The sequence below is a fragment of the Humulus lupulus genome, chromosome X, assembly GCF_963169125.1.
Source record: "Humulus lupulus chromosome X, drHumLupu1.1, whole genome shotgun sequence".
NCBI lineage: Eukaryota > Viridiplantae > Streptophyta > Magnoliopsida > Rosales > Cannabaceae > Humulus > Humulus lupulus.
Window position 1 is genome coordinate 58,640,074 of NC_084802.1, and position 24,704 is coordinate 58,664,777.

Sequence of the window (24,704 nt, forward strand, 5' to 3'; positions counted from 1 at the left end):
TCTTTTATTTAAATATATGTATCTTACTTTTGAATGTATGAAGAAACTATGTCAACTTCATCTCATTAAATGGTATTGAATGACTTCGTTTATTTCATCCTAATAGTGGAAGGGATAAATCTTTGTCACTTTTATCTTATTAAGTTATGTGTGAATTGGGTGTGAATTAAGTGTGAACCCGATGTCAATTATGTGTGAATTATGTGTGAACCGCGTGTGAAATATGTGTGAATCAGGTGTGAAATATGTGTGAATCAAGTGTGAACCAGGTGTCAATTATGTGTGAACCGCGTGTGAAATATGTGTGAATTAGGTGTGAACTATGTGTGAATCAGGTATGAATCAAGTGTGAACCAGGTGTCAATTATGTGTGAACCGCGTGTGAAATATGTGTGAATCAGGTGTGAACTATGTGTGATTTACGTGTCTGAAACAACAAACTTTAACACAAAAAGTCGTATTACTGAACCAATCTAAAAATTCAAATTCCGCAATTGAAGAGTACAAAGTAAAACAATCAAAGTACAAACTAAGCATGTCTAGACGGCGGGGGACAAACAGTGGTGCACGTCACTCGATTGTGGCCCAGGACACCACATCTACTACATCTACGTTGTTTGCTATTCTTCTCATCCTTTGATAAATGTCGTTTCTTCTTTGGACGACCAGCCTTCTGCTTCACTAAAGGAGGAGCTATCATCATACTTCCTATGTCATTTGGTATCACCCAAGATTCTTCATTACCCAGCGTATATACAGATCCACCATAGGATGACAACCACGCTTCAACTGTGTAGAATCTGGAGCATAAACTATATGGACTAATGCCACGATCTCGAGCACCAGCTAGAGCATGTTCACAAGGAAGACCTGTCAAATCAAATCTTCTACAACTACATTTTTTTCCTCCTCAGGTCGACATCTCCATCAAGATCACCATCCAATACTGTTATTTCATACTGACTAGACGGAAAAGGGAACGAGGTAGTGGACTTGTTTGCTAACTTTCGCAAATCAGCTTCCACTTCTATCGCAAGACGACCTGTAGTCGTTGATGCTGCAGTTCGATGCTCGAAAAACCATTTTTGTAAAGTGTGCCTCATAAATTCCATGAGACAAGTAATTGGCCACCCACGTGCCTCAGCAATGACATTGTTCTAGCTTTCGGCAATACCTGTAGTCATTAAATTATATCGATGACCAGGAAAGAAAGAACGAGCCCACTTTTCAAAACCCACTTGATTCTCTAAGTATTGAGCAATTGCAAGATCTTTGAATTTAATCTTCTCAAAATGGCATAAAAACTCTCGCTTTCTATAAGCTTTCGCTGCAAGGAAGAATTCTTCATGGCAATGGTCAGTTTTGAACTTCGCATGTATATTCATGCTAACAAGATGTATACAAGCACCATGGTGTGCCTCAGGAAAAAATTTAGTCAAGGCACTTGCTGTAGTGGTATGTCTATCAGACACGAATACTAGATTCTCCACTTCACCAATCGCTTCCTTCAACCTCAGTAGAAAAGACAACCATGAGTCATTATTCTCTGAGTCAACTACTGAAAATGCAATTGGATATATTTTCTTATTAGCATCTTGTCCCATGGCACATAACAAAGTACCTCCACACCGAGTAGTCAAGAAGGTTCCATCTACACATATAACTGGGCGAATATATGTTTTAAACCCCATTATAGAAACACCTAAGGCCATGAAGCAATATTTGAACCTACCTTCATTGTCCATCTGCAAATGAGTAACAGTTCCAGGATTTTTTTGCTCCATCATGTATAGAAATGAGGGAAGTTTCTGAAATGATGATTCTGGTGTACCTCTTATGTAAGCCAATGCATGCTCTCGACACCTCCAAGCTTTAGCATAGCTCATATGAACTCCATATGATAAACTCATATATTTTACAATTGACCTTGGCTTGTAATTAACATTATCACCCTCAAATTTTCTCCTTATGACATGTCCAATAAGCCATGGGGATGCCTGACGGTGATCTTTATGTCAAACATCCAATGAACATGTGTGTTCACCAAAAAATTTACGAACCTCGAACATATTGGAATTAACCAATTTTGTAGCCCTCAACCTCCATTTGCATTTATCATCAACACATACTATACACCATATATTTTTCGCAGACTTCTTTACTTTAAACTCAAAGTTTTTCTTTAATGCATAAAGATGAAGTTTCATCTTCAACTCTTGCTTGTTCTCAAATATTTGACCCTCTTTTATTTCCCAAGAATTGATACTCGAAGAAGATGTCAGTAATTGAGCGGTTGAGGCTGAAGTAGAGCCTTTTTCCCCTTGATTCAACAAAAGTGGAGTACTCCATAGATTATCTTCACCAACCTGTCTTACTTTACGACCTCTATTATTTGAGAAATCATGGCTCTTCAATACTTCATTGGAGGTTGACTGTTGTAAATTATGCTTCACAAGTACATCATTGCAGGTAGGCCTATCAATATTTTCATTATCATCTGAGCTTAATGCATCATTATTATCATCATCACAACTGTCTTCATTGCCATCAATGCAAAAATCATCATTCACTTTGGTTTCAACTGGAGGAATAGTATACAACTCACGTGTTTTAGTAACCAAAGGATCATTACTTCTCTTCTCTATAGTAGACACACATAGGGGGTGTCCAATGATTGATAGATGTTCCTATCTCATCAAGAAAAAAAGCAACATCATCATCATTACTAATCAAAGATGGAGGAATACCTTTACTTCCAAAATGATAGATTACATTTAAGTCAAGATCAATACGAGACTTGTCAGCTCTGATTAAAGTATACAATTGATCAACAAGACTATTGTAAGTGATAGTCTTTGGCACCTTCATACTCTTGCTTTGTTTCACACTAAATGACCAACCTTCGTTCAAAACTTGTTCCCACGATCCATTATATAACACCACAATATTTATATGTGTTTGACCTGTATAACATATGACAAAAGGTTCGAAATCCAAAGGTTATTAGGTAAAACTAGCCAAAAGAAATAAGAAATAAATGTGTGAAGCAAGCATGTGTGAAGCATGTGTGAACCAAGTGTGAACTGTGTGTGAACCCAGTGTGAATTATGTGTGAACCAAGTGTGAATCATATGTGAACCAAATGTGAATCATGTGTTAAGTACTCTTGAACCAAGTCTGAACCAAGTATGAATCATGTGTGAACAAAGTGTGAATGCAGTGACCTAAATCGCGAAAATATGAACCAAGTGTGAATAAAGTGTGAACGCAGTGACCTAAATCGCGAAAATCATTCGAAAATTCATCATCTCAACATAAATTATTTCTTTTCACAGATTTTTTAGTGTTAGTAGTTCCAAAATTCTATTTAAACTATTACACAAGACACCCATAACCTATAAATAAAAAAAAAACTTACTCATTATCAAATCAAATGTTCAAACTTCTTCAAGTTTGGGAGAATCTTCAATCTTCTTCAACTTGGGTGAGAAGAAAAAAAAATTATGATAGATTACATCATTTTCCAAAGCTTCGTGAGAAGAAAAATTGTGATGATTTCTCTTTGATGATGATTTGAGAGAGAGGGAGAATGAAGAGTGTTTGTTCTCTTTATGAGAGAGAAGGAAGAGAGAGAAGGGGCTGAAGACGAAATGGGAAGGGAAAAAAAGGGAGGAAGAAGCCTAATGTTAATAGGGGTAAGTTAGTCTTTTCACATGGGTATAAGGTTAAAAATATGAGAAATATTAATGTGGGGTTAGAGTTAGTATTACCCTATAAAATATGGTCATTTCATGGAGTTTCCCAAAAAAAAAATCTGTTCTTTAAATTACTTTAATTCGCTCATGCATGTTGGTCTACGTGAGAAAAACACGCTCTAACTGTCAAATACTTGCGAGGCTTATTTTGATATAATTTATTTTAAATTCTTAACAAAATTATATAAATTTAACTAATTTTAAATTTTAACATTTTGAGCCACTCATTTTGGTCCAAGGCTGATTCTGAATTAGACTTGACATGTTTACCTGAAATGATTAAGAATCATTGTAATAATTCTCATCTACCTACTTGTTAAAAGATGTTGTATAATCAAACTAGAGAAGGTAAACGTAGGGAGAAGAAGAAAGAAACTCGTGGTCCTCTATGTTGTATTTCTCTTAATATCAATGATATATAGTATAGTGATAGAGAAAGAATACATGAAAAGAGAAATAAAACCTAGACACGTGTAGGGCCAAGATAGAAAAGTAGCCATATCCATAAAGCAACAAAATTTATAAAATTAACTAATACTAATTTGTATTAACGAAATAAACTAACAGAGCACTAGTAACACAGTTTGTTTACCATCCCCCTAAACTCATAGGGTGTGTGAGCACTGTATACAATAAGTAAAGCTTTTGTTAAACTTTCAAGAAGGTGTGAACCAAATCTGCAAGTTGTTGACAATCCTTTCACAAATGAAGTGGAAATCAATATCACGATATCTTTGGTAGGGAATGTAGAACCGGGTCAGCAGCAATATAGGCACTGACATTTTCACAAATAAGAACAAGAGGAGCATAATTGATGGTTTATGAATTTGGATAAAGAAAAAAGTGATGATTTGTTGTAGTTTAGAATATATTTGATGAGAAGTAATAGTGGCTAGAGTAAGTATGATGGGTTAGGATATTGTAGTTGATGTTGTTGAGTGGACAAGTAAAGAAAATTGTGTTTGTGTTTTAGAGAGTAAAGTATAGTAAAAAGTAGTAGAGTTTTATTGATGGTTTGTTGTTCGTAGTTACATCATTTGCTACCCATGATGTGGTATTTATAGTGGCTAGTCCACTTTACATTTTTTGCTCGAATTACTTGTTCTAGATCTTTCTTTTACTAGAAGGAATATTAACCATACAAATTTACTTGTTTCTCAAGCATAACAAGAAAGTTCTAGACTTAAGTTTTCTAGAAATGCTTATAGGAAATTCTAGAGTAATCTTATTCTACAAATATCTATAAAGTTGCAGAGTAAAGTATTCTAGAAATGTCTAGCATATTCTAGAGTATTCAAGAAATGTGTAGCGACTTCTAATACTCCTCCTTGGTACACATTTCAGTAACTCCAATCAAGTCTTTTAGTAGCTCGAACTTGCCTCTTGGTAGTGGCTTTGTGAATATATATATATATATATATGCTAACTGCTCTTTAGTCCTGCAGTGCTTGAGTTCTATTTCTTTGTTTGCTTCAGCTTCTCTGATGAAGTGATACTTGATGCCTATATGCTTCGTTCTGTTGTGAAATACGAGATTTTTGGCCATTGGAATAGCTGATTTGCTATCGCAGTAGATCTTTGTAGCTTCATCTTGTGATTCTCCCATGTCTTCAAGTATTATTTTTAGCCATATAACTTGGCTTGTAGTCATTGCTGCGGCAATATAATCTGCTTCAGTTGATGATTGCACAATTGTCGCGTGTTTCTTTGATGCCCAAGAAAATATCCCTGATCCAATTGTGAAGGCATATCCTACGTGCTTTTCATGTCGTCTACGTACTGATGCTACCCAGTCACTATCTGTGTAGCAGATTAGTTTTGAGTCATGGGTGACTCCATACCATATTCCATAGTTTTTTGTTCCTTGCAAATATCTAAGAACTCTCTTGGCTACTCCGTAGTGAACTTGACTTAGATCGTGCATGAATCTTGATAGGAGACTAACTGCATACATAATGTCTGGTCTTGTAGTTGTCAAATAGAGTAAGTTGCCAATTAAGCTTCGAAACTTCGATTCATATGCTTTTGGTGAGTCGTCCTCTTTCTTGAGTGCTTTGTTGTTGTTTAGTGGAGTTGATACTGTCTTACATCCCTCCATTTTTAACTTCTTCAATAGTGTCTCTGTATACTTCTTTTGTAAAATGAAGATCCCATCTTCTTTTTGAGTTATTTCGATCTCTAGAAAGTAGTGCATTAAGCCCAAATCAGTCATCTCGAAACTTTTCATCATGTCTTCTTTAAACTTCTTGACCATCTTCTCATTATTGTCTGTGTAAATGAGAACATCAACATATAAAGAGACAATAAGAGTGTCGTTCCCGACAGATTTTAACTATCTCTATTGAGCAACGACGATAGTCGGATTACAGTCGCATTTGTCTATAGTCGTAGGAATATGTACGCTGACGGTTAAAAACTATTGTTATATTGCTATCTATGCTGACAATTAAAAACTATCATTTTTGCTCTCTACGCCGACAGTTAATTACTGTCGTTGTTGCTAACTACGCCGACAATTAAAAACTATTGCTTTCTACAACGACAGTTAATAACTTTCACCAAAAAGTATATTGAAAATTTTAAAAAAAAATCTTAAAAATTTGTCACTTCTCTTATATATGTTTTAAAAATTACATACATATTGAATTAAATGAGAAAGTACCAAAACATAACATTTCAACCCTAATTTAAATTTCAAACCAAAGGTTCATTTAGTATCATAACTCTAAAAATACATTTTTATTAATTTGTCCAAAATCAAATTCACATATACAAAACATACTCATATTTACTCAACAAATTATCCAAAAACAACAAACAAACATCAAAATGAATAAGGAACAATCATAACAACTCCTATATAACTTCTCCTTTTGACACGGGTACGCCTTACAATCTTGTTACATGAATCCCAAGCCTCAATTTTGTAACTTTCATATCGAGACTTCGTTTACTCTTAAAAGATACAGTGGACAGGATTGAGCAATTCACAAAAGAAAAATCCGATCATCTCATAAATTTGAGCATAATAAATATGGCTATATCCCATCTATAATAACAAGTTTACAAAATGACAAAGTTAATTGCCAATAATCAATAGTACAATTTGATTTCTCTATCAAATGACACAATGTTAATTGCCAATAATCAGCAGGATAATCAATTCTAATATTTTTTTTATCATTATATTCATACCCAAAGTCTATCACCGATGTCACAGCATACCATTTTTATATTTAAAGTTTAAACCATCACATAAAATTTCAAAATTGATACATTGCGAAAAAAATCTGCTCAAATTTAAAACAAAGCAAAAGCTCAAATCATGTTGAGATACGATCCAAAAAGAAAAACTCACAATGAATCCAATATAATAGTTCCAATATATATATGCACACACACCAAATGCAGAGTTCCATTTGACTCTTTACATAAACATCAATTCACACAACCGCATTCATCCAAGCACCTTTGAATTAAAATAGAACAACAGAAGTTATATTATTAAAATAACCATTTTGTAGTATTTTAGTGTAATTCTCAGCCTATATAAACCATGGCACACGAGCTGAGATAGAGGAGATTCTACCTACAGAAAGAATATGACAGCATAACAAGAGAATTTGGCAGAGGAATTTTAATCAAATAGGCTTTTAGTGTTAAAAATGACCATTCAGTAAATGTAGTGTGGTTGTTTGAAACTTTATCAAGCAAATAGATGACATTTAATTTATTAATATATTATTCTAACATCAGTATTTTCTTCAATCCTACCTTCTTGAATTATTGCATATAACTTATCATCATCTCAAGTCATAGCAATGGACATTTAAACCAACAAAAATCAATACTACAAAATTCAAAAAACATGTTAGCACTTTTATCAAACAAGTTGTGTACGACTTTCTATACCGAAAAGTTGATCAATGATGAAACATTTTATAAATCATAACTAAATAATAGCAGCAGTTCTGAATTAAACTGACTATTGATGCCATTTACTTGATTATCCACATGAATTTGCAAGACAAAATGAACTAGACCCAAATTCTCTGACTGTATAATCATCACTCCAACTAATAAACTCAAATCACCAAATGTTACAACCTATTTATATATATAACCACGCATATATATAAATAATGCATGTGTTGTGAAAGACAACTTATTGAATAATCCACTTCTTTGATATTGTTCTCTATAGTCTTGAAAAATGAGCATCTAACGGCATGCAGGTGTGATATCTTCGGCCATATCTCTTTGTTCCTCGATCAGGTCGAGGTTTTCAGCAAATAATTGGAGGTTTTTATCTTATTCATACATACTCCTCCGATGTGATGGGGGGTTAAATCAACTGGTACCATTGCTTCATATGCATAAGCTAGGGAAAATGAAGTATGTCTTGTTGAGGTTCGAGCAGTAGTTTGATATGACCATAATACTTCTAGAAAAATATCCGTCAAATTGCCTTTGGTTTGTTCGAGACGCTTTTTCATTGTGTTTTTTAAGGTTTTGTTGACAGCTTCTACTTGTCTGTTTGCTTGGGGATATGCAACTCCAGAAAATCTCTTAGCGATACCATGCCTTACACAACAGTCTGTGAATGTGTCACTCTCAAATTGAGAGTCATTATCTTAGATAATTTTTTCGTAGCCCGTGTCTGCATATGATGTTTTTGACAATAAAACCGAGCACCTTGTTGGAAGTAATTGTAACCAATGGTTCTGCGTCAATACACTTTGTAAAGTATTCCACTACGACCACCGCAAATTTCACTCCACCCTTTCATGTTGGGAGATGCCCAATCAAATCATTGCCCCATACTGCGAAGGGCAATGGGCTCTACATTTGTTTAAGTTCATTAGGAACTGCTCGAGGGATTTTGGAGAATCTTTGACACTTATCACATTTTCGGACGCACTCCATGGAATCTTCATTCATCATGAGCGAAAAATATCCTTGTTTCAATATCTTCTTGGCTAGAGTCTGCTCCCCTGCGTGATTTCCACATAATCCTTCGTTCACTTCTTTCATTAGCAACTTTGCTTCTGTTTTAGTAACACATCGAAGCAAAGGCATAGAATACTCACTTTTGTACATTACTCCATCAATAATCACGTATCTAGCAGCTTGACTTGGAATCATTTCTATCTTGAGACAATATTCCATGCTCCAAGAACGTGGCTATAAAAGTCATCCAGGAGGGGGTATTATCAAGCAGTAGTATTTGCTCCGTTTCGTTAATACTTGGCTGGGCTAGGTGTTCAACTGGTATTACATTTAGGGTGTCTGCATCTTTGTCACTTGCAAGTTTTGCTATGACATCTGCATTGGAAATCTAGTCACGGGGCTCTTGTTGGATGGTAAATTTTTTGAATTGTGCCAGGAGATATTTTGCCTTAGTGAGGAAGGGTGTCATTTTTAATCCTCGGGCCTGGTATTCTGTTGGGAATAGTGCTCTTAAAGCAATTGTAGTTGACAAGTATTTTAAATAAAATAATAATTGAATTGAATTATTATATATATAGACTTTGTCCGATATTATGTTGATAATATGAAGTAAATATCATAAAATTCTGATGTTATTTATGTGGTCTTAATCTCATATTGGTATGAGAGGATCGAGATTGAGATAATGAATTTGAAACAGTTCGCAGTAAAATAAAGTTATGGAATCTTTAGATTAATTACTGCTAGTACGGTTCACTAGTATTATTAATACAAGTGACGTATATTCAGGTCACTAGTGTAGTAGGGCACTTCAGTGAAGGTACTTTACATATAGAACTGGACCATATGTGATTTTTTAATACTTGTTTAAACACCGTTTCATAGTATTAATCAAACACATCAAACGATGATCATATACACGATGATCTTAGTCCTGAGATCACTATGAATTCCTATGTATTTCATCTGATCCATTGATTCATGCGTTAAAGTTTGTTGGAATGATCAGGCTGAGAACAATTATTTTGGGGACTCAATGATATATATGGCTGGGGGACATAGTTTAACAGATATACAATCTATACCTTCATATAGATTGAATAAGAGTTCCCTATTGGGTTGACTTTTGGAACTGAAAAGGTTATGAGCGCTCACGTCGCAAACTTATTGTGACATAACCTTCACTAGTAAAGTCAATGGTACACTAGAAACTAGATATAGTTAAAAGGATAAAACAATAATTTTATTCCTTTTTAATTATGAACCATTAATAGAGGATTAACGTTGTATGTAATGATTATATCAATGGACACTTTATTCTTTAATAAAGTACTCTGTAAATATATGTCTATAATTATCAAGAGTTCAATCTCATATTTATAGTAGAATAATCATGAGATTAATAAATATAAATATTTAATCAAAGAGTTTGATTAATAATCTAATATTTATTGGAGAGCTTGAAATTATAGGCCCATAGGTCCCTAGGGTGGCTTTATCAACATCATATCAATGTAAGAGTTGATACAAGGGTAAAACTATAATTTGGAAATTTGAGAAGAATTTTATTCTTTGGGTCAAATATACAATTATATGATAATTGAGGTTGAATAATTAATTTAAAATTAATTAATAAAATTTGAAAATATATTTATTTATTTAAATATTAAAGTTTTGAAATATAAATAATAATAAATTAATTCATTTTCGAAATTAATTATTTTATTTGAGTGAGAGAAAAAAAAAAGGGTAAGTCAAAATAGTTTTAATTTAGTAATTTTTATAAAGATGATGATAATGATGATCATTAATTTGAATTTTGAATTTAAAATTTAATTTGAATTATGATTGTGATATTTTCCTTAAAAAGATGATACCATATTTTATAGGAGGAATTTATGTAAATAAATAAATAAAAGAAAATAGAAAAAATGCAATATCCCCTGAATGTGAATAGTGCTACACGCATAACACAGTCCAAGGATTGTGCCTTGTGTGCATGTGGTACTGATAAAGTATCAGTATTGGTTTTTTTTTCTTCATATTTTTGTTTATTTAATTAATAATTTGAAAATATATTTTTCAAATTTAGTAAGTTAGATATTACCTAAATCTATTCCTATTATTATTATTATTATAATGGTGTAATATACAACCTATATATATTATGTGATAATAAGAAAAAGAAGAATAACTATTCATAATAGAGATTCAGAAAATTGTTTGACAAAATATTCTTCATCTTCTTCTCTTATTAATCCAACATTTCTCAAGCCACAATCCAAGTTCTCATGTGTTGAGATAAACTTGTGATTTCAAAATTACAAAATTTGTTCTCTATCTGCCTACCCACATCTTGAGATGTAGAGAACACTCCGGAAGATCGTGGTCTGAGTACTATAGGAAGATCGTTATTTATACGAAAAGACTCAAGGACACTTGATAGGCTTCAAGAGGTAAATATTTCTGTCATTAAATACTTTTATAAGTGTGCATGTAATATATAGTTGTGAGTATTTATATATATATGCATGTATATATATATGTTTCATGATTAATAGTCTCGTATATTAATGGTTCTTGCATATATTCTTGAACGTATAAACTGTTTATATGAGCGGTGAGAATTTTTTTTGTTGTTAATCAATTGGGCCCAATGTGCAATTTCCCTGCACACACTAGATTTTTTTCCAACATATTCTCCCAACACCTGGTTCACGACCAGTTGTGAATCGCTATATATGTCTACAAACATCCAGAATTATGCTCATTGGAGGAACCATCTACAAACATCCTCCATACAAGCCAATTTTCTTTGTTGTCTTCAGGCTCCTTTTCTTGATCATTTTTTTTTGGTATTCCAGTGCATTCAACAATAAAGTCTGCTAAGCTTGCCCTTTGATAGCAATCCTTGGATGGTAGGTGATTTCATATTGTCCGAGCTTAACAACTCACTTAAGTAGTCGACCAGATGCATTTGGTTTTTGTAGAACTTGCTTGAGAGGTTGACCGGTTAAAACTGTGATAGGATGAGCCTGGAAGTAAAGCCTTAAATTCTTTGCTGCGAGCAACAAACAATAGGCCAGTTTTTTTCAATTAATGGGTATCGTGATTTTGTCCTGACCAATATTTTGCTTATATAATACACTGGATGATGGATTTTATCTATTTCTCGGATAAGGGCTGCACTAACAACGTGTTGAGTAATTGCTAGATACAAGTATTGATGGACCCAAAACGGGTATGTTTAAATATTTATAAATCGCAAGCGCACGAATCGTTCATAACGAATAGTGATCGTGTAAGCAAGGATGTTGAACCCAAAGGAGTTGTCTAAAATCGAAAAGAGAAAACTATTTTAAATCAAAAGTAATAAATTCAAACCTAGCTCCAAAGATTGATGAGAATTTGTAACAATAAAAATCAAATAAAAGATAATAATAAAAAAATTAAAGACAATATATATAACATAAATTAATAATAGAAATGAAGATGATAAAATAAGATTATTAAGGATTAGAATCCACAAAATATAAGTTCAATAATATTTATAAGTACATTGATTCTCAGGTTTTAGTGATAGTTAAAATAAATCAAACTATCATTCTCTAAATAGATTTATAATTTTAAGCACAAATTATTTCTAAAATGATAGGATTTTTCTTCACTTTTCAAAATTATAATTTCAAAGCATTTAGTGTAAATCAATCTAATGAAATAACAAATAAATCAATGAACATTACTTATAAGGCAAAACATAATATTTTTGTTCTAAGCATGGATGTGCACAATTTAATGACACATCTTACACAAAGAATATTATGTTTTAGCACTAATGAAGAGCAAAGTGTAAATATGTGCTAACAATCCAAAATACATGATATTTAAGATGAAAGAAGATATTTGAAGAAGAAAATTCCATAAACTTTGTTGCACAAAATGGGAAATCAACATACAAAATAGATACTATCTAGTTACATAATGTTTCATCATCACCTTAATAATCTTAAAAAGATTAGAAACACATAACTAGAATAACAAATACAAACTAAAAATTACAAACATAAATATGAAAATTTGGAGGAGAAACCCCCAAAATTTCCTCTAAAAATACATAGAAAATAACCAAAAAGAAGAAGAAGAAGAAGAGAATTGAGAGGTTTTGAATGTGTAGAAATTATGGTATAGTAACCCCCCCCCCCCCCCCCTAAAAATGGACACCAAAATCCCTTATTTATAGCAAAAAATGAGGTATTAAAATAATCAATTTAAATTAATTTAATTGATTAAATTAATTTAATTAATTATAATAGGGAAAATAAGGGTAAATTATAGGGTGTAATAATGATGTTTTGGGGTAAAATATGTAGAAAGTGAGATAAAAAAGTGGTATTTTTGAACATAGGGGACAAATGGTACACTTGAGTAATTTATGGGCTCAAGAAGAACATAGCATGCAATTGGGTGGCTTTGGCAAATGCTAGGCGGCTGGGCAGTGATGGCATCAGGTGGGAATTAGGTAGCTGAATGGGTGCATCAATGTGTTGGTGCAAGCTGCTGGAGTGGAGTCAACGTGGGAAGGCAGGTGGGCTTCTGGGGGTGGGCCTGGTTTGCTAAAGGAGGCCCAAGTGGCTGTGGAGAAAAATGCCACAATTTTACTTTCTTTTCCTTGAAATGCCACTTTTTTTTTTCATTATTTTCATTGCTTTTCAAAAACATAAATTCCCTACAAAATAAATATAAAATAAATCATAATACAATATTTTCAATTATAAAATAAATCAATTTAATTCTTTGAAAATATTAATTATAACTTAATTATAATTTACATTTAAGTTCAATAATACAACATTTTTTTACCACTAACTTAACAATAACAATTCAAATAATTAACTACAATATTTTACAACAAAATACTATAAAAACACACAAAAATCATGATAAGACTAATAATTTCAAAATTACTTAAAAACTTAATAAATTACTTAAAAACTCAAGAATTAAGCAACAATTAGCACATAAAAAGTGGTAAAATAACTCTATTTTGTAGAGTTATCAAGTATAGAGTTTCCCCATCGATTGGCTTCGATAAGACTGAAGGTTGAGCCAAGTGTTCCTTAAGTGGTTGGAAAACCTTTTCACATTCTTCTGTCCATTCAAACTTGCTATTTCTCCTTAGCACATTAAAAATGGTATGCACTTTTCGGTGGATATTGAGACAAATCTGCTGAATGTTGCAATCCATCCCGTCAGACTCTATACTTCCTTTATATTGGTTGGGGATTTCTTATCAATCAAAGCTTTGATTTTCTCTTGGTTAGCTTCTATACCTCTTGCATTGACAATGAAACCAATAAACTTTCCCGAGATTACCCCAAATGAGCACTTTAAGGGGTTAAGCTACATATCCTAATGCTTAAGGATGGCAAAACATTTTGGTAGATCCTTCATGTGCCCCCAGCCTTTTTTTACTTTACCAGCATGTCATCAATTTAGACCTCCATATTTTTGCGCATGTGGTCTCTGAACATCATGTTTACTAGTCGTTGGTACGTAACGCCACCCTTTTTTAGACCAAAAGGTATTACTTTGTAATAGTACAAGCCTACGTCAGTTCTAAAACTAGTATGATCCTCATCGGGAGGGTGCATACTGATCTGATTATACCGTTAGTAAGCATCCATAAATGTGAGGACTTCATGTCCTGCAGTGGCATCGACTAGTTGGTTGATTCTTGGTAGGGGAAAGCAATCTTTTAGGCATGCCTTGTTTAGGTCAGTGAAATCGACACAAGTACTCCACTTGCCTTTAGGTTTTGGTACTAGGAGGGGATTAGAAACACACTCGGGGTAGAAAGCTTCTCTTATAAACCCATTTTCTTTTAGCCTTTCGACTTCTTCTTTTAAGGTCTTACCTTTCTCTATTGAGCAACCTCCTTTTCTATTGTACATGCTTGAAGTTGTGTTTGTCGATATTTACGGAATGACTGATAATAGTGGGGTTGATGCCTACCATGTCCTTGTGCGACCAAGCAAACACGTCTTGATTGTCCCTTAGGAAGTTTATAAGTTAAAACTTGACTTCCTATGCTAAAATTTTTCCAATCTTGATCGTCTTTGTTGGCTCGTCCTGCTCAAGTGGGACTTCCTCCAGTTCTTCAATAGGTCCCACTCCAGTATCAAATTCCCCAAAGCGAGGATCAATATCTTCTCCTTCACTTTGGGAAACTCCCTATTTGGAGTTGCTTGCCTCATCTGATGAGGTATTGCCTTGTTGCTCGATGGTGCTTATATTTTGTTCCTGTTGTTGGCTTGCTTATTGCTGGTCCAACAAATATCATGTTGTTCATGGCCAAGCCTTTCTTAGCAGTTATAATTGAGGAATTATAGCATTCCCGAGCCTCTCTCTGTTATCCTTTTGCATATCTGATTCCGGTGTTGGTAGGAAACTTAATCATTAGGTGAAACACATATGTTAAGTCGCTCAAGTCCATTAGGATCGGTCTTCCTAAGAAGGCATTGAAAGCTAAGTGAATATCACCCACGACAAAGGTAACCATAACAGTGTTGTTCGCAGGTGCAGCTCCCACTGTTACTGCTAACTTGATTGATCCTATTGGAGTCATTCCTTCTTCAGTAAAACCATACAAAGTTGGTGTGCATGGTTCTAGGTCCCGAACAGATAACTTCATCCTTTCAAGGGTTGTTTTGAAAATGATGTTTACTGAGGAACCATGATCTATCATTGTCCATGCTATGATCATGTTATCAATCTGGGCCCCGATTATTAAAGGATCGTTATGTGGAAATCTAACGTGTGCGGCGTCATCCTTAATGAATCTTATAGGCTTACATTCATAGCAAGGGATTTTGGGAGTAAGCTCCTTGACTACTAGCACTTCATCTTCTGGTTTGTGGTGAAGTGTCCGGGCATAGCATTCTAAGGCTTTTCTACTTTTACCTGCCAGGTGTGGTCCTCCGCATATCATATCTAGTCAACCAACTATTGGAGTTGGTTGCAATGGTTGAGCTGGTGCATCCATATTGGCCGCAGCAGCTTGGTTTTGATCAACAAGACATTGAATATATCTTCTCATGGCCTGATGGTTTTGGCGGATGAGAAATTTGATTTCGTCCTTAAGCTGGTTACATTCGTTAGAGTCATGTCCGTAGTCATTATGGAAACCACAAAACTTTTTCATGTCTCTCTTACTTATATCTTTCCTTATGGGATTAGGCTTCCTATAAGCTACCTTATCTTGTGTAGCTTGAAAGATATCTGCTTGTGACCCCAAGAGCGTAGAGTAAGTGGTAAAACGAAGAACATACTCTCGTGGTTTATCGTTGGTTTTGGCCCTTTTTTTGTCGTTGTTATTGCCACTGTTCGAGTTGTTGTTTCGTTTTCCACCTCCTTGGTTATTTTTTATTTCCATTACCATTACCATTAGCTGTCTAGTTTTGGTTCTGGTTTGGAGCTCCATTACTCTTCATTGGAGCAACAGTACTAGTATCGGCCTGATTGGCTTAATCTGCTCTTTTAATGGCACCCCCTAGTTTAATAAACTCGGCTACTTGATCTAAGAACTCCCTCATTGAGCAGACGTTTTCTCTCCTTAGGTCAGTCCATAAAGGACCCTTTACTTGGATTCCAGCCATTATGGCCATCTGCTTTCCATCATCGTTGACTGTTTTCGATCGGGCAGGCTCTTGCATGAAGCTCTACACATAGTCCTTCAGAGGCTCATTTAGCCGTTGCTTAATGTCGACATGGTCATTGAGTTCAACTGGTGGGATAAGAGCAATAATGAATTGTGAGTAAAAGAGCCTCACAAATGTATCCCATGATGTAATGGTTCCTGGCTTCAATTTAAATAACCATTGTTTAACAGAATTTGCTATAATAGGTGGAAAGATCCTACAACGGACGTCATCTCTAACCCCTTGAGGTCCATTTGTATCTTGAAATTGTTAACATGTGAGATGGGATCTTCCCTTCCAGTATACATCTTCCAAGTTGGCATCTTGAACCTGGGAGGTACCATCACAGCATTGACCCGTTCGGAGAAAGGAGATTCTTTCCTTCTTTCAGGTCGATGTCGGTGAGCATTGGGCTTGTTAGCTCTCGTACCATTTGGGTAAGAGCATCCAATTGCGTCTGGATTGCAGGAACAAATAGTGACACAACAGCTGGTGCTGCAACTGTGATTGAAGCAGCCCTTGCTTGTTGTGCATGCCGGATTCACGGTGCAATGGGTCCAGCAACATTGGTCATGTTTCCTTGCCTAAGCAGATCGAGGACATCAAAGAGGTCAGACTCTCTATTTCCCAGCCTATTAAAGAAACTTCCCCCTCTTGGTCGTGCCCTAACATTTTGACTGTCTGCTTGAGGAGGAGCAGGAAGTGGCCTTGCGTGAAATTTTGCATATCTTGAGGCCCAAGTGGCTTTGGCGGAACAAACTCTCCTCTTGGATTTTAATTATGTTGATGGTCACGAGGTTGATAGTATCGACTATCCCCTTCATCATCATCATAACCATCTCTATAAGTTGTTTAATAACTACTATTGTCCTCTTTGTCATTTCTCCTTCTGTTTCTTCTATGATGACGACCACAGTTGTGTCCAGCATAGTGAGGTGGTTGGCCTCGGTTCTGGCTAGCAAGTCGCTCATTCTTTATTTGTTGGAATTGAGGACCAGCTTCAGGATTTGGGGGCTGCCCTCTTCTCGAGGTTGCTCGCCTCAGATGCTCATTAGCAGGCCTTCTAGTTCCAGACACTTGTCTGGCACATCCTTGTTCTCTATTAGGCAGCACCTGTTCATCTTGTTGGAGCGGTCACTGCACTCTTAGCTGAGCTCCCCTATGGGAGTGATGAATTTTAGCAGGTCTAGGAGGGACCACTTGATCACGAGATCAAGCTAGTTGGACTAGATCCGATACCCATCCGGCTGGTCAAAGAGTGTCAGGTTGTGCCTGACCACTGTTCTCAAGTTGAGGGTTCACTGCTCGAGGCATTGCTTCTTTGTTTTGTGATAACACACCCTGCAATAGCCTTGCCACCTCAGAATTACAACAGTCGGCTTCTTCTTGGCCAGCTTCAAAGGCTCGTTTCCTTTTATCCAACCAGGTTTGAAAATCTTGTCTTTGTTTATTAATGGCTTTAGATATAGCCACTTGAGCTGCTGCTTGACTTTCATGCATGGCAATGAATTGTTCCTGCATCCACCCCACGACCCCTTTTACCTGTTCAAGGTCGGGGTGCAGATCTTCTCCTAAGTCCACATGGGGCTCATCATGCCCAAATGTGGCTAATGGAGGCAGGTTTCCAGGGGGTGGAAATTGATGAGCGGGGCGCAAAGGAGGGATCAGGATGGGTAGTGTTAGGGTTTCCCACTTGTTGTTCTTGACTCTAGCTTCTAGTAGTGATAGTCATTGCTTCAGATGGATTTAGTAAAATAGGATCTTGCATTTCAACTCTCAATGAGAGCACAAAAATGTTGACCAACGTTTTGGTCAACGACACTGAATCAATTTATATGATGGAATAAGAATTAAACGAACTGAAATCAAGTAAATGACATAGAATTTTATAGTGGTTCGACCCCAAGAGTTGGTAATAACCTACGTCCACTTGCACTTGTATTTATCAATGAAGTCTCAAGCTCGAGATCAAGAAGAAACAAGGTTCAACTGAGTTTCTTAAGCTGAAAAAAGAATACAATTCGAAGGGTTTTGTTTGTGAAGTGCGTATAAAAGAAATCTCTAGCATTTTCTCTTGTAATTTTCACTTACGATTAATGATTGAATGAACTCCCTATTTGTAAAGAGTCTTAGTGAGCTATGGACCCTTACAAATGAATCTAGGCCCAACATGTGCAGGTGAAGGATTAGTACATTCAATAACAAATTCAAATAACATGAGCATAATACAATTTAAATATCAGTTACATAAAAATCTTGGGATATTCGTTGGTATCTTGTGAAATCTGAATCTTTGGGTAAAAGTGTCCTGCTCATCGAGCAAGTCTTGCACTCCAAGCAACTTCATGGAATGGTATTAGCCTGCTCCATTATCGAGCAAGTTACTTGAACTTCAATGAATAAGCTTCTATATATTGATGTGGTCGTCTTGATCAGCTACTCCTTCCGACCAGCTCTCTGAATTTAATGTGATGTAATGCCACGTGTCTCTTTCATAGATGCCATGTCATCAAGTCCAAAATTGGGTAAAACAAGACTAATCCCAATCATATCTACATGGGACCAAGTGAAGACATCTTGGTTTTCCCTCAAAAAGCGTGTTAATTGCTATTTCACCTCCTTAGCAAGATTCTTTCCAATTTTTACCACTTTGGTTATGTCCTTCTTGTTGAGCTAGACATCTTCGAGCTCTTCAATTGGTCCGAGTTCAGTTCGGTCTTCGCCCATTCTAGTGTCGATTTCATCTTTGACCTCAAAAAATATTTCTTCTATTTCCTCAATTACAACCAATGTTTGGGAACCGGATTGACCCTTTTCTCTCATAGAGATGCTATAACACTCTCGAGATGCTAACTGGTCTCTTTTTAGTGTCCCAATTCCACTTGGTGTTGGGAATTTAAGGGCTAAGTGCCTCATAGATGTTGCTGTCCCCAACCCAGTCAAGGCTGATCTACCGAGCAAGATAGTGTAGGAAGATGGTGTACCAACCACTATGAACTCAAACATGCTAGTGATTAAGACTAGATATTCCCCAAGAGTTACAGGGATCTTGATAGCTCCTGTGATGCTATCCCTTCTCCTGAAAATTTGTAAAGGGTTATTGCACGAGCTTTTAAATCTCGGATCAATAGACCCATTTTTTCCAATGTCGCTTTATATAGGATATTCACCGAGCTCACATTATCAATTAGTAATCGATGGACTCTCTTATTGGTGACCTGGATAGTTATGTCTAATGGGTCGTTATGGGGGAACTGTACATGAGAGGCATCTTCTTACGTAAAAGTTATTGGTTGGGATTCGACTTTTTGGTTCTTTGGACCTCATGTCTCTGGAACATAGGGCAATCTGTCTTCAATTTAGTTCCTGTACATATATCTTCTGAGCATTCATGCTCGCTCCAGCTATATGGGGTCCTCTGAAGATTGTTATCACGCTTTCTCCATCAATCGGAGGTGGGTGATTGTCTTCTCGAGCAGGAGGTGATGTGACCTAAGGTGGAGGCGCAGGTTGGGTTGGTGCCACTCTTTGGCTCTGTGGAGCCTACCCTTGTTTATTGCCTTTATTTGTGACATAGTGCCCGGGGTACCCTCTTGATAAGTTCGTATTTGGATTATGCTAATTTGGTGTTTTAAGAGATTTTAGCTTCATTTTGTAAGTTTTCGATATTTAAACTAAGTTTTAATTTTTTGTTGATAGCACTAATATATTTGATGCAATTTTGGATTAAGAATCTTATATGCTAAGTAAAGGAGTTTCAAGATGAACTTGAAATGTAATTCTAATGTGTTTTGAAGTCTCTAGGCATATATGGTGATGTTGCGGTAAATGAAGCTTGAGTAGAGGCTTACAAAATCAAGAGAAGTGAAATTTGGAGCGTCGGTTGGGACTCAAAGAAGTGGTGGCCGCAACCTAATTACAAGGAAATAGGATTTTGGGAACAACAAGTTTTGGCCGTGATGAGTACTTCTTCAAGTAGCGGCCAAAATACGAATTTTTTAGAGAAACTATGCACTGGCTGCGACCACTACTTTTCAACACCATGGCTCAAGGCTAAATCAGGAATACTGGCCGCGACAACCACTTTTCCAGGCCGCGGCCAATCAACACGATTTTAGTTTTTATGTTATTTTTAATTATATTTTTAAGAGGATTATAAAGAGTTTTACGGCTAAGGTTTTCATAAGTTTTTAATTAGGAATCTTGGAGATTAGAAGAGCAGAGGAGAGGAGAGGACAACAATCTTTCCTACATCAAACTAGTTTTTCCTTCTTCACTTTAAAACTCTTTAATTTCAATTATGATTATGTTATTGGTTATGTTTGTAATCATGGAGTAATCTTCTTTTAGGTTAAGGGTTATTTCAAAACCCAAAACATGAATTCTTGATTTTCATTAATGAATGTTATTTCTTGATTTCTCCAATGTTTAATTGCTTCCATTCTTCTATGATTAATGTTATGGATTATGTCATATCTTGTTAGATGGCCAACTAATTAGGATGTTTCATTGCTCTACTATCATCTTAGAATTACTATTCACCTAATAGTTTAGGGTTCTAAGTGTATGTGATAATTTGCAATTGATAGTATTGGCATAGGTATTATTGATTGTGATGAAGTTTAGAACCTAGGTTAAATGAATTATATGCTATTGATTTGTTGCTGAGATTAACCTATCTCCACAAAAATTAATGTTATTCCTAGGTTTAATAGATTACATACTTCATGGATCTATTGCTTGGTATAAATATTTAATTATTGAGTGCTTCGCCTTGATTAATTATAATTTTGAGATTTTAAAAATTGATTGCTTCAGTGTTAACTACGGGGTTAATAATTTAATTTGGAAGTTAGAATAATGTTTATTATTGTTGGTCTTGAATTATTGTGGAGGGTGGAGAATGACTCTTAACTATTTCTTTAAATCTTAATATCAACTCATTATTGCTTTTATGTTTATGCTATTTAAGTTTCAATTTGAGAAAAAATATCTCCTTTAATTTTTGTTGTTAATTCTTGAATAATAATTTGAATGTAGTCCTCGTGGGTTCGACTCGTATTTATTGTTATACTAATATAATTGGTAATACTGAAAAGAAAATAATAATTAAATTTGACACAGCACACGACACCCATCAAATTGGCGTCGTTGCCGGGGACTATTGTTATTCACTTTATTATTCAAATTTATTTGTTTGCAACTAATTTTTTTTACTGTGGAATTGTCAGGTTTATATGTCTGGTGAAGACGATGCACAAGATCAACTACAAAAAGTCAAAGATTATCTTGAGGCATCGTCCGCGCCACACTCTTCCAGAATTATCACTGATAATCCACTCGTTCAACGTCATTATCAACTTGTAGAGTTTGTTAAAGAGCCATTACCGTCTGACAATGAATCTGATTCTGATGATTTAGTTCGATCCTATTGAACTATGGCCCAGCAAAGGACGTTGAAAGAGTTGGCAGCACTGGATCTTGACCAACAACCGCTTTGCATCCAGTATCCACCTTTGGATGTCAACTTTGAGCTGAAGTCGGGCCTCATTCACTTATTTCCCTCTTTCCATGGTTTGGCCGGTGAGGACCCGAATAAACATTTGAAGGAGTTTCATATTTTTTATTCTATTATGAAACATGCTGAAGTGACTGAAGAACAAATTAAGCTGCGAGTTTTTTCCTTTCTCCCTGAAGGATGTTTCTAAAGAGTGGTTATACTATCTTCCACCCAGTACTAAGTTCTTGGGATGATATTTTCCAGCATCTAAAGTTGGAAGCATTAGGAAAGAGATCTGCAGTATAAGGCAATATACAGGGGAGTCTTTGTATGAATATTGGGAGAGATTTAAGTTGTTGTGTGCTGGTTTCCCTCATCATTAGATAAGTGAACAACTCCTAATCCAACACTTTTATGAAGGATTACAATCATTGCATAGGAGTATGATTGATGCAGCTAATGGGGGTGCACTAGTTGATAAGACTCATGCTGCAGCCAGGAGCTTGACTTCTAATATGGCTGCCAACTCACAATAGTTTGACATTCATCAAGATCCTAATCCACGACCAAAGTCAGTTAATGAGGTGAGCAATTCAAACGGATACCATCTTGGTCATCAATTGGCTCAATTAACTGCAGTGGTACAACAAATTACTTTAGGCCAACAGGTGTGGCCATGTGAAATATGTCAGGTTGTGGGGCATGCTATTGATATTTTCCTTACTCTATTTGAGGGGGAGACTGAGAGTGTTAATGTTGTAGGTAATTTCCCACGTCAATTATGCCAGATGTTTTATGAACCTTTTTCACAAACTTATAATCCTGGCTGGCGTGATCACCCAAATCTTCATTATGGAAATCACCAACAAGCTGCTCCAAACTACACCTGTTTGACCGCCTAGTTTTTCTCTTCAACAGCGATCTCAAATGAACTATGCACCTAGACCATCGCAAGCACCGCAAGCTGCTCAACCACCAAGTAAAAAACCCTCTATTGAAGATTTAATCAATGCAGTTGCTACAAATATGCTTCATTTTCAGAAAACTACCCAAGCGTCCATCAAAAGTTTGGAGAATCAGGTGGGGCAACTAGCAGCAGCATATAGCAGGTTGGAGGCTCATCAATCTAATAAATTGCCTTCACAACCTGAGAAGAATCCCAAGGAGAATGTAAGTGCAATAACACTACAAAGTGGTATAAAATATGAGCCACCTACACAACCTTCATCGCCAGCTCCAGTGGAAAAAGCAAGTAGTAGACAACTCCATCCATGATGCAACATCAATGCAGAAAAAGTCAGATAAACCAACTATGCCAACCTATGTCCCTCGTCCACCTTTTCCAAGCAGATTGAAAAAGTTTAAGAGAGAGGAAGTTGACAAGGAAATTATTGAGACTTTTTGCAAAGTTGAGATAAACATTTCATTACTTGATGCTATTAAACAAGTGCCACATTATGCTAAATTTTTGAAGGAGTTGTGCAGGAATAAGAAAAAATTGAATGGTGATGAAAAGATAAGTGTGGGGGAGAACGTCTATGCTCTTCTCCAAAAGAAGCTGCCACCAAAATGCAAGGTTCCTGAAACATTTACAATTCCTTGTATGATTGGGAATGAAAGGATTGAGTGGTCTATGATAGATTTGGGAGCATCGATTAATGTCATGTCATATACATCATATGCTTATTTAAATCTTGGGCCACTAAAGAAGACATGAGTTATTATTCAGCTGGTCGATCGCACTAATGCTTATCCTTTAGGGGTAGTTGAAGATGTGCTGGTAAAGGTTGATGGACTTGTCTTTCTAGCAGATTTCTGTATACTTGAAATGGGGATGTTGTTGGGAATAGTGCCCTTGAAGCAATTGTAGCTGACAAATATTTTAAATAAAATAAATAATTGAATTAAATTATTATATTTATAGACTATGTCCGATATTATATTTATAATATTAAGTAAATAATAGAAAATTCCAAAGTTTTTCTATGTGGTCTTAATATCTTATTGGGATGCGAGGATCGAGATTAAGATAATAAACTTAAAACAGTTCGCAGTAAAATAAAGTTATGGAATCTTTAGATTAATTACTACTAGTATGGTCCACTAGTATTATGAATACATGTGACCTAGATTCGGGTTACTAGTGTAGTATGACACTTTGGTGGGGGTACTTTGCTTGCTGAGAGTATGTAGAACTAGACCAGATGTGATTTGTTAATACATTTTTAAATACTGTTTCATAGTATTAATCAAACACATCAAACGATAATCATATACACGATGATCTTAATCCTAAGGTTGCTATGAACTCCTATATATGTTATCTGATGCTTTGATTCATGCGTTAAGGTTTGTCAGAATGATCAGGCTAAGAATAATTGTTTTGGGGACTCAATGATATATATGGATAGGGACGTAGCTGTAACGCCCTGGATAACCAGAACCGTTACACTGTGTGGTTAAAATAGTGCAGGACTTGCTAATCAAGTCGTTTGAACATAAATGTGATTCTAAAGTCAACTGACAGGTTAGGGTTAAAAGATTTTGATCATAAAAGGGTAATTTTCATTAAAACAAATGTTTGATACATGGGATCCAAAAACAGGGTTTACATGGCAAATACAACTCTTAAAGACTGATACAACAAAAGCCAGTCTAACGGCAAAATACAGTTTAGAGTTCTAATTCTTATAAAATTCCCTCGACCGTGGCAATCGAGCAGCAGACAATGTACACTCCGCCCCCAGAGCTCTCTAACTCATGGTTGGTCCAGCTTTCCTTTGCCGCACCACGTAGCACCCA

The 24,704-nt window shown here is 35.6% G+C and overlaps 1 protein-coding gene and 1 non-coding gene across 2 annotated transcripts; both read right to left on the reverse strand.

Annotated features, from left to right (window-relative positions):
• Positions 1-529: 529 nt before the first annotated feature.
• Positions 530-1,910, reverse strand: LOC133805862 (uncharacterized). The gene is made up of 3 exons (XM_062244011.1): positions 1,175-1,910; positions 938-1,057; positions 530-846 (listed from the first exon to the last, which is right to left on the reverse strand). Exons 1-3 carry the CDS (start codon positions 1,908-1,910, stop codon positions 530-532), a joined length of 1,173 nt encoding a protein of 390 aa, XP_062099995.1.
• Positions 1,911-22,180: 20,270 nt separating this feature from the next.
• LOC133807469 (small nucleolar RNA R71) lies at positions 22,181-22,287 on the reverse strand. Its single transcript, XR_009879381.1, has one exon. It is a non-coding gene; the product is annotated as a small nucleolar RNA R71 (small nucleolar RNA).
• Between the last annotated feature and the right edge of the window lie 2,417 nt (positions 22,288-24,704).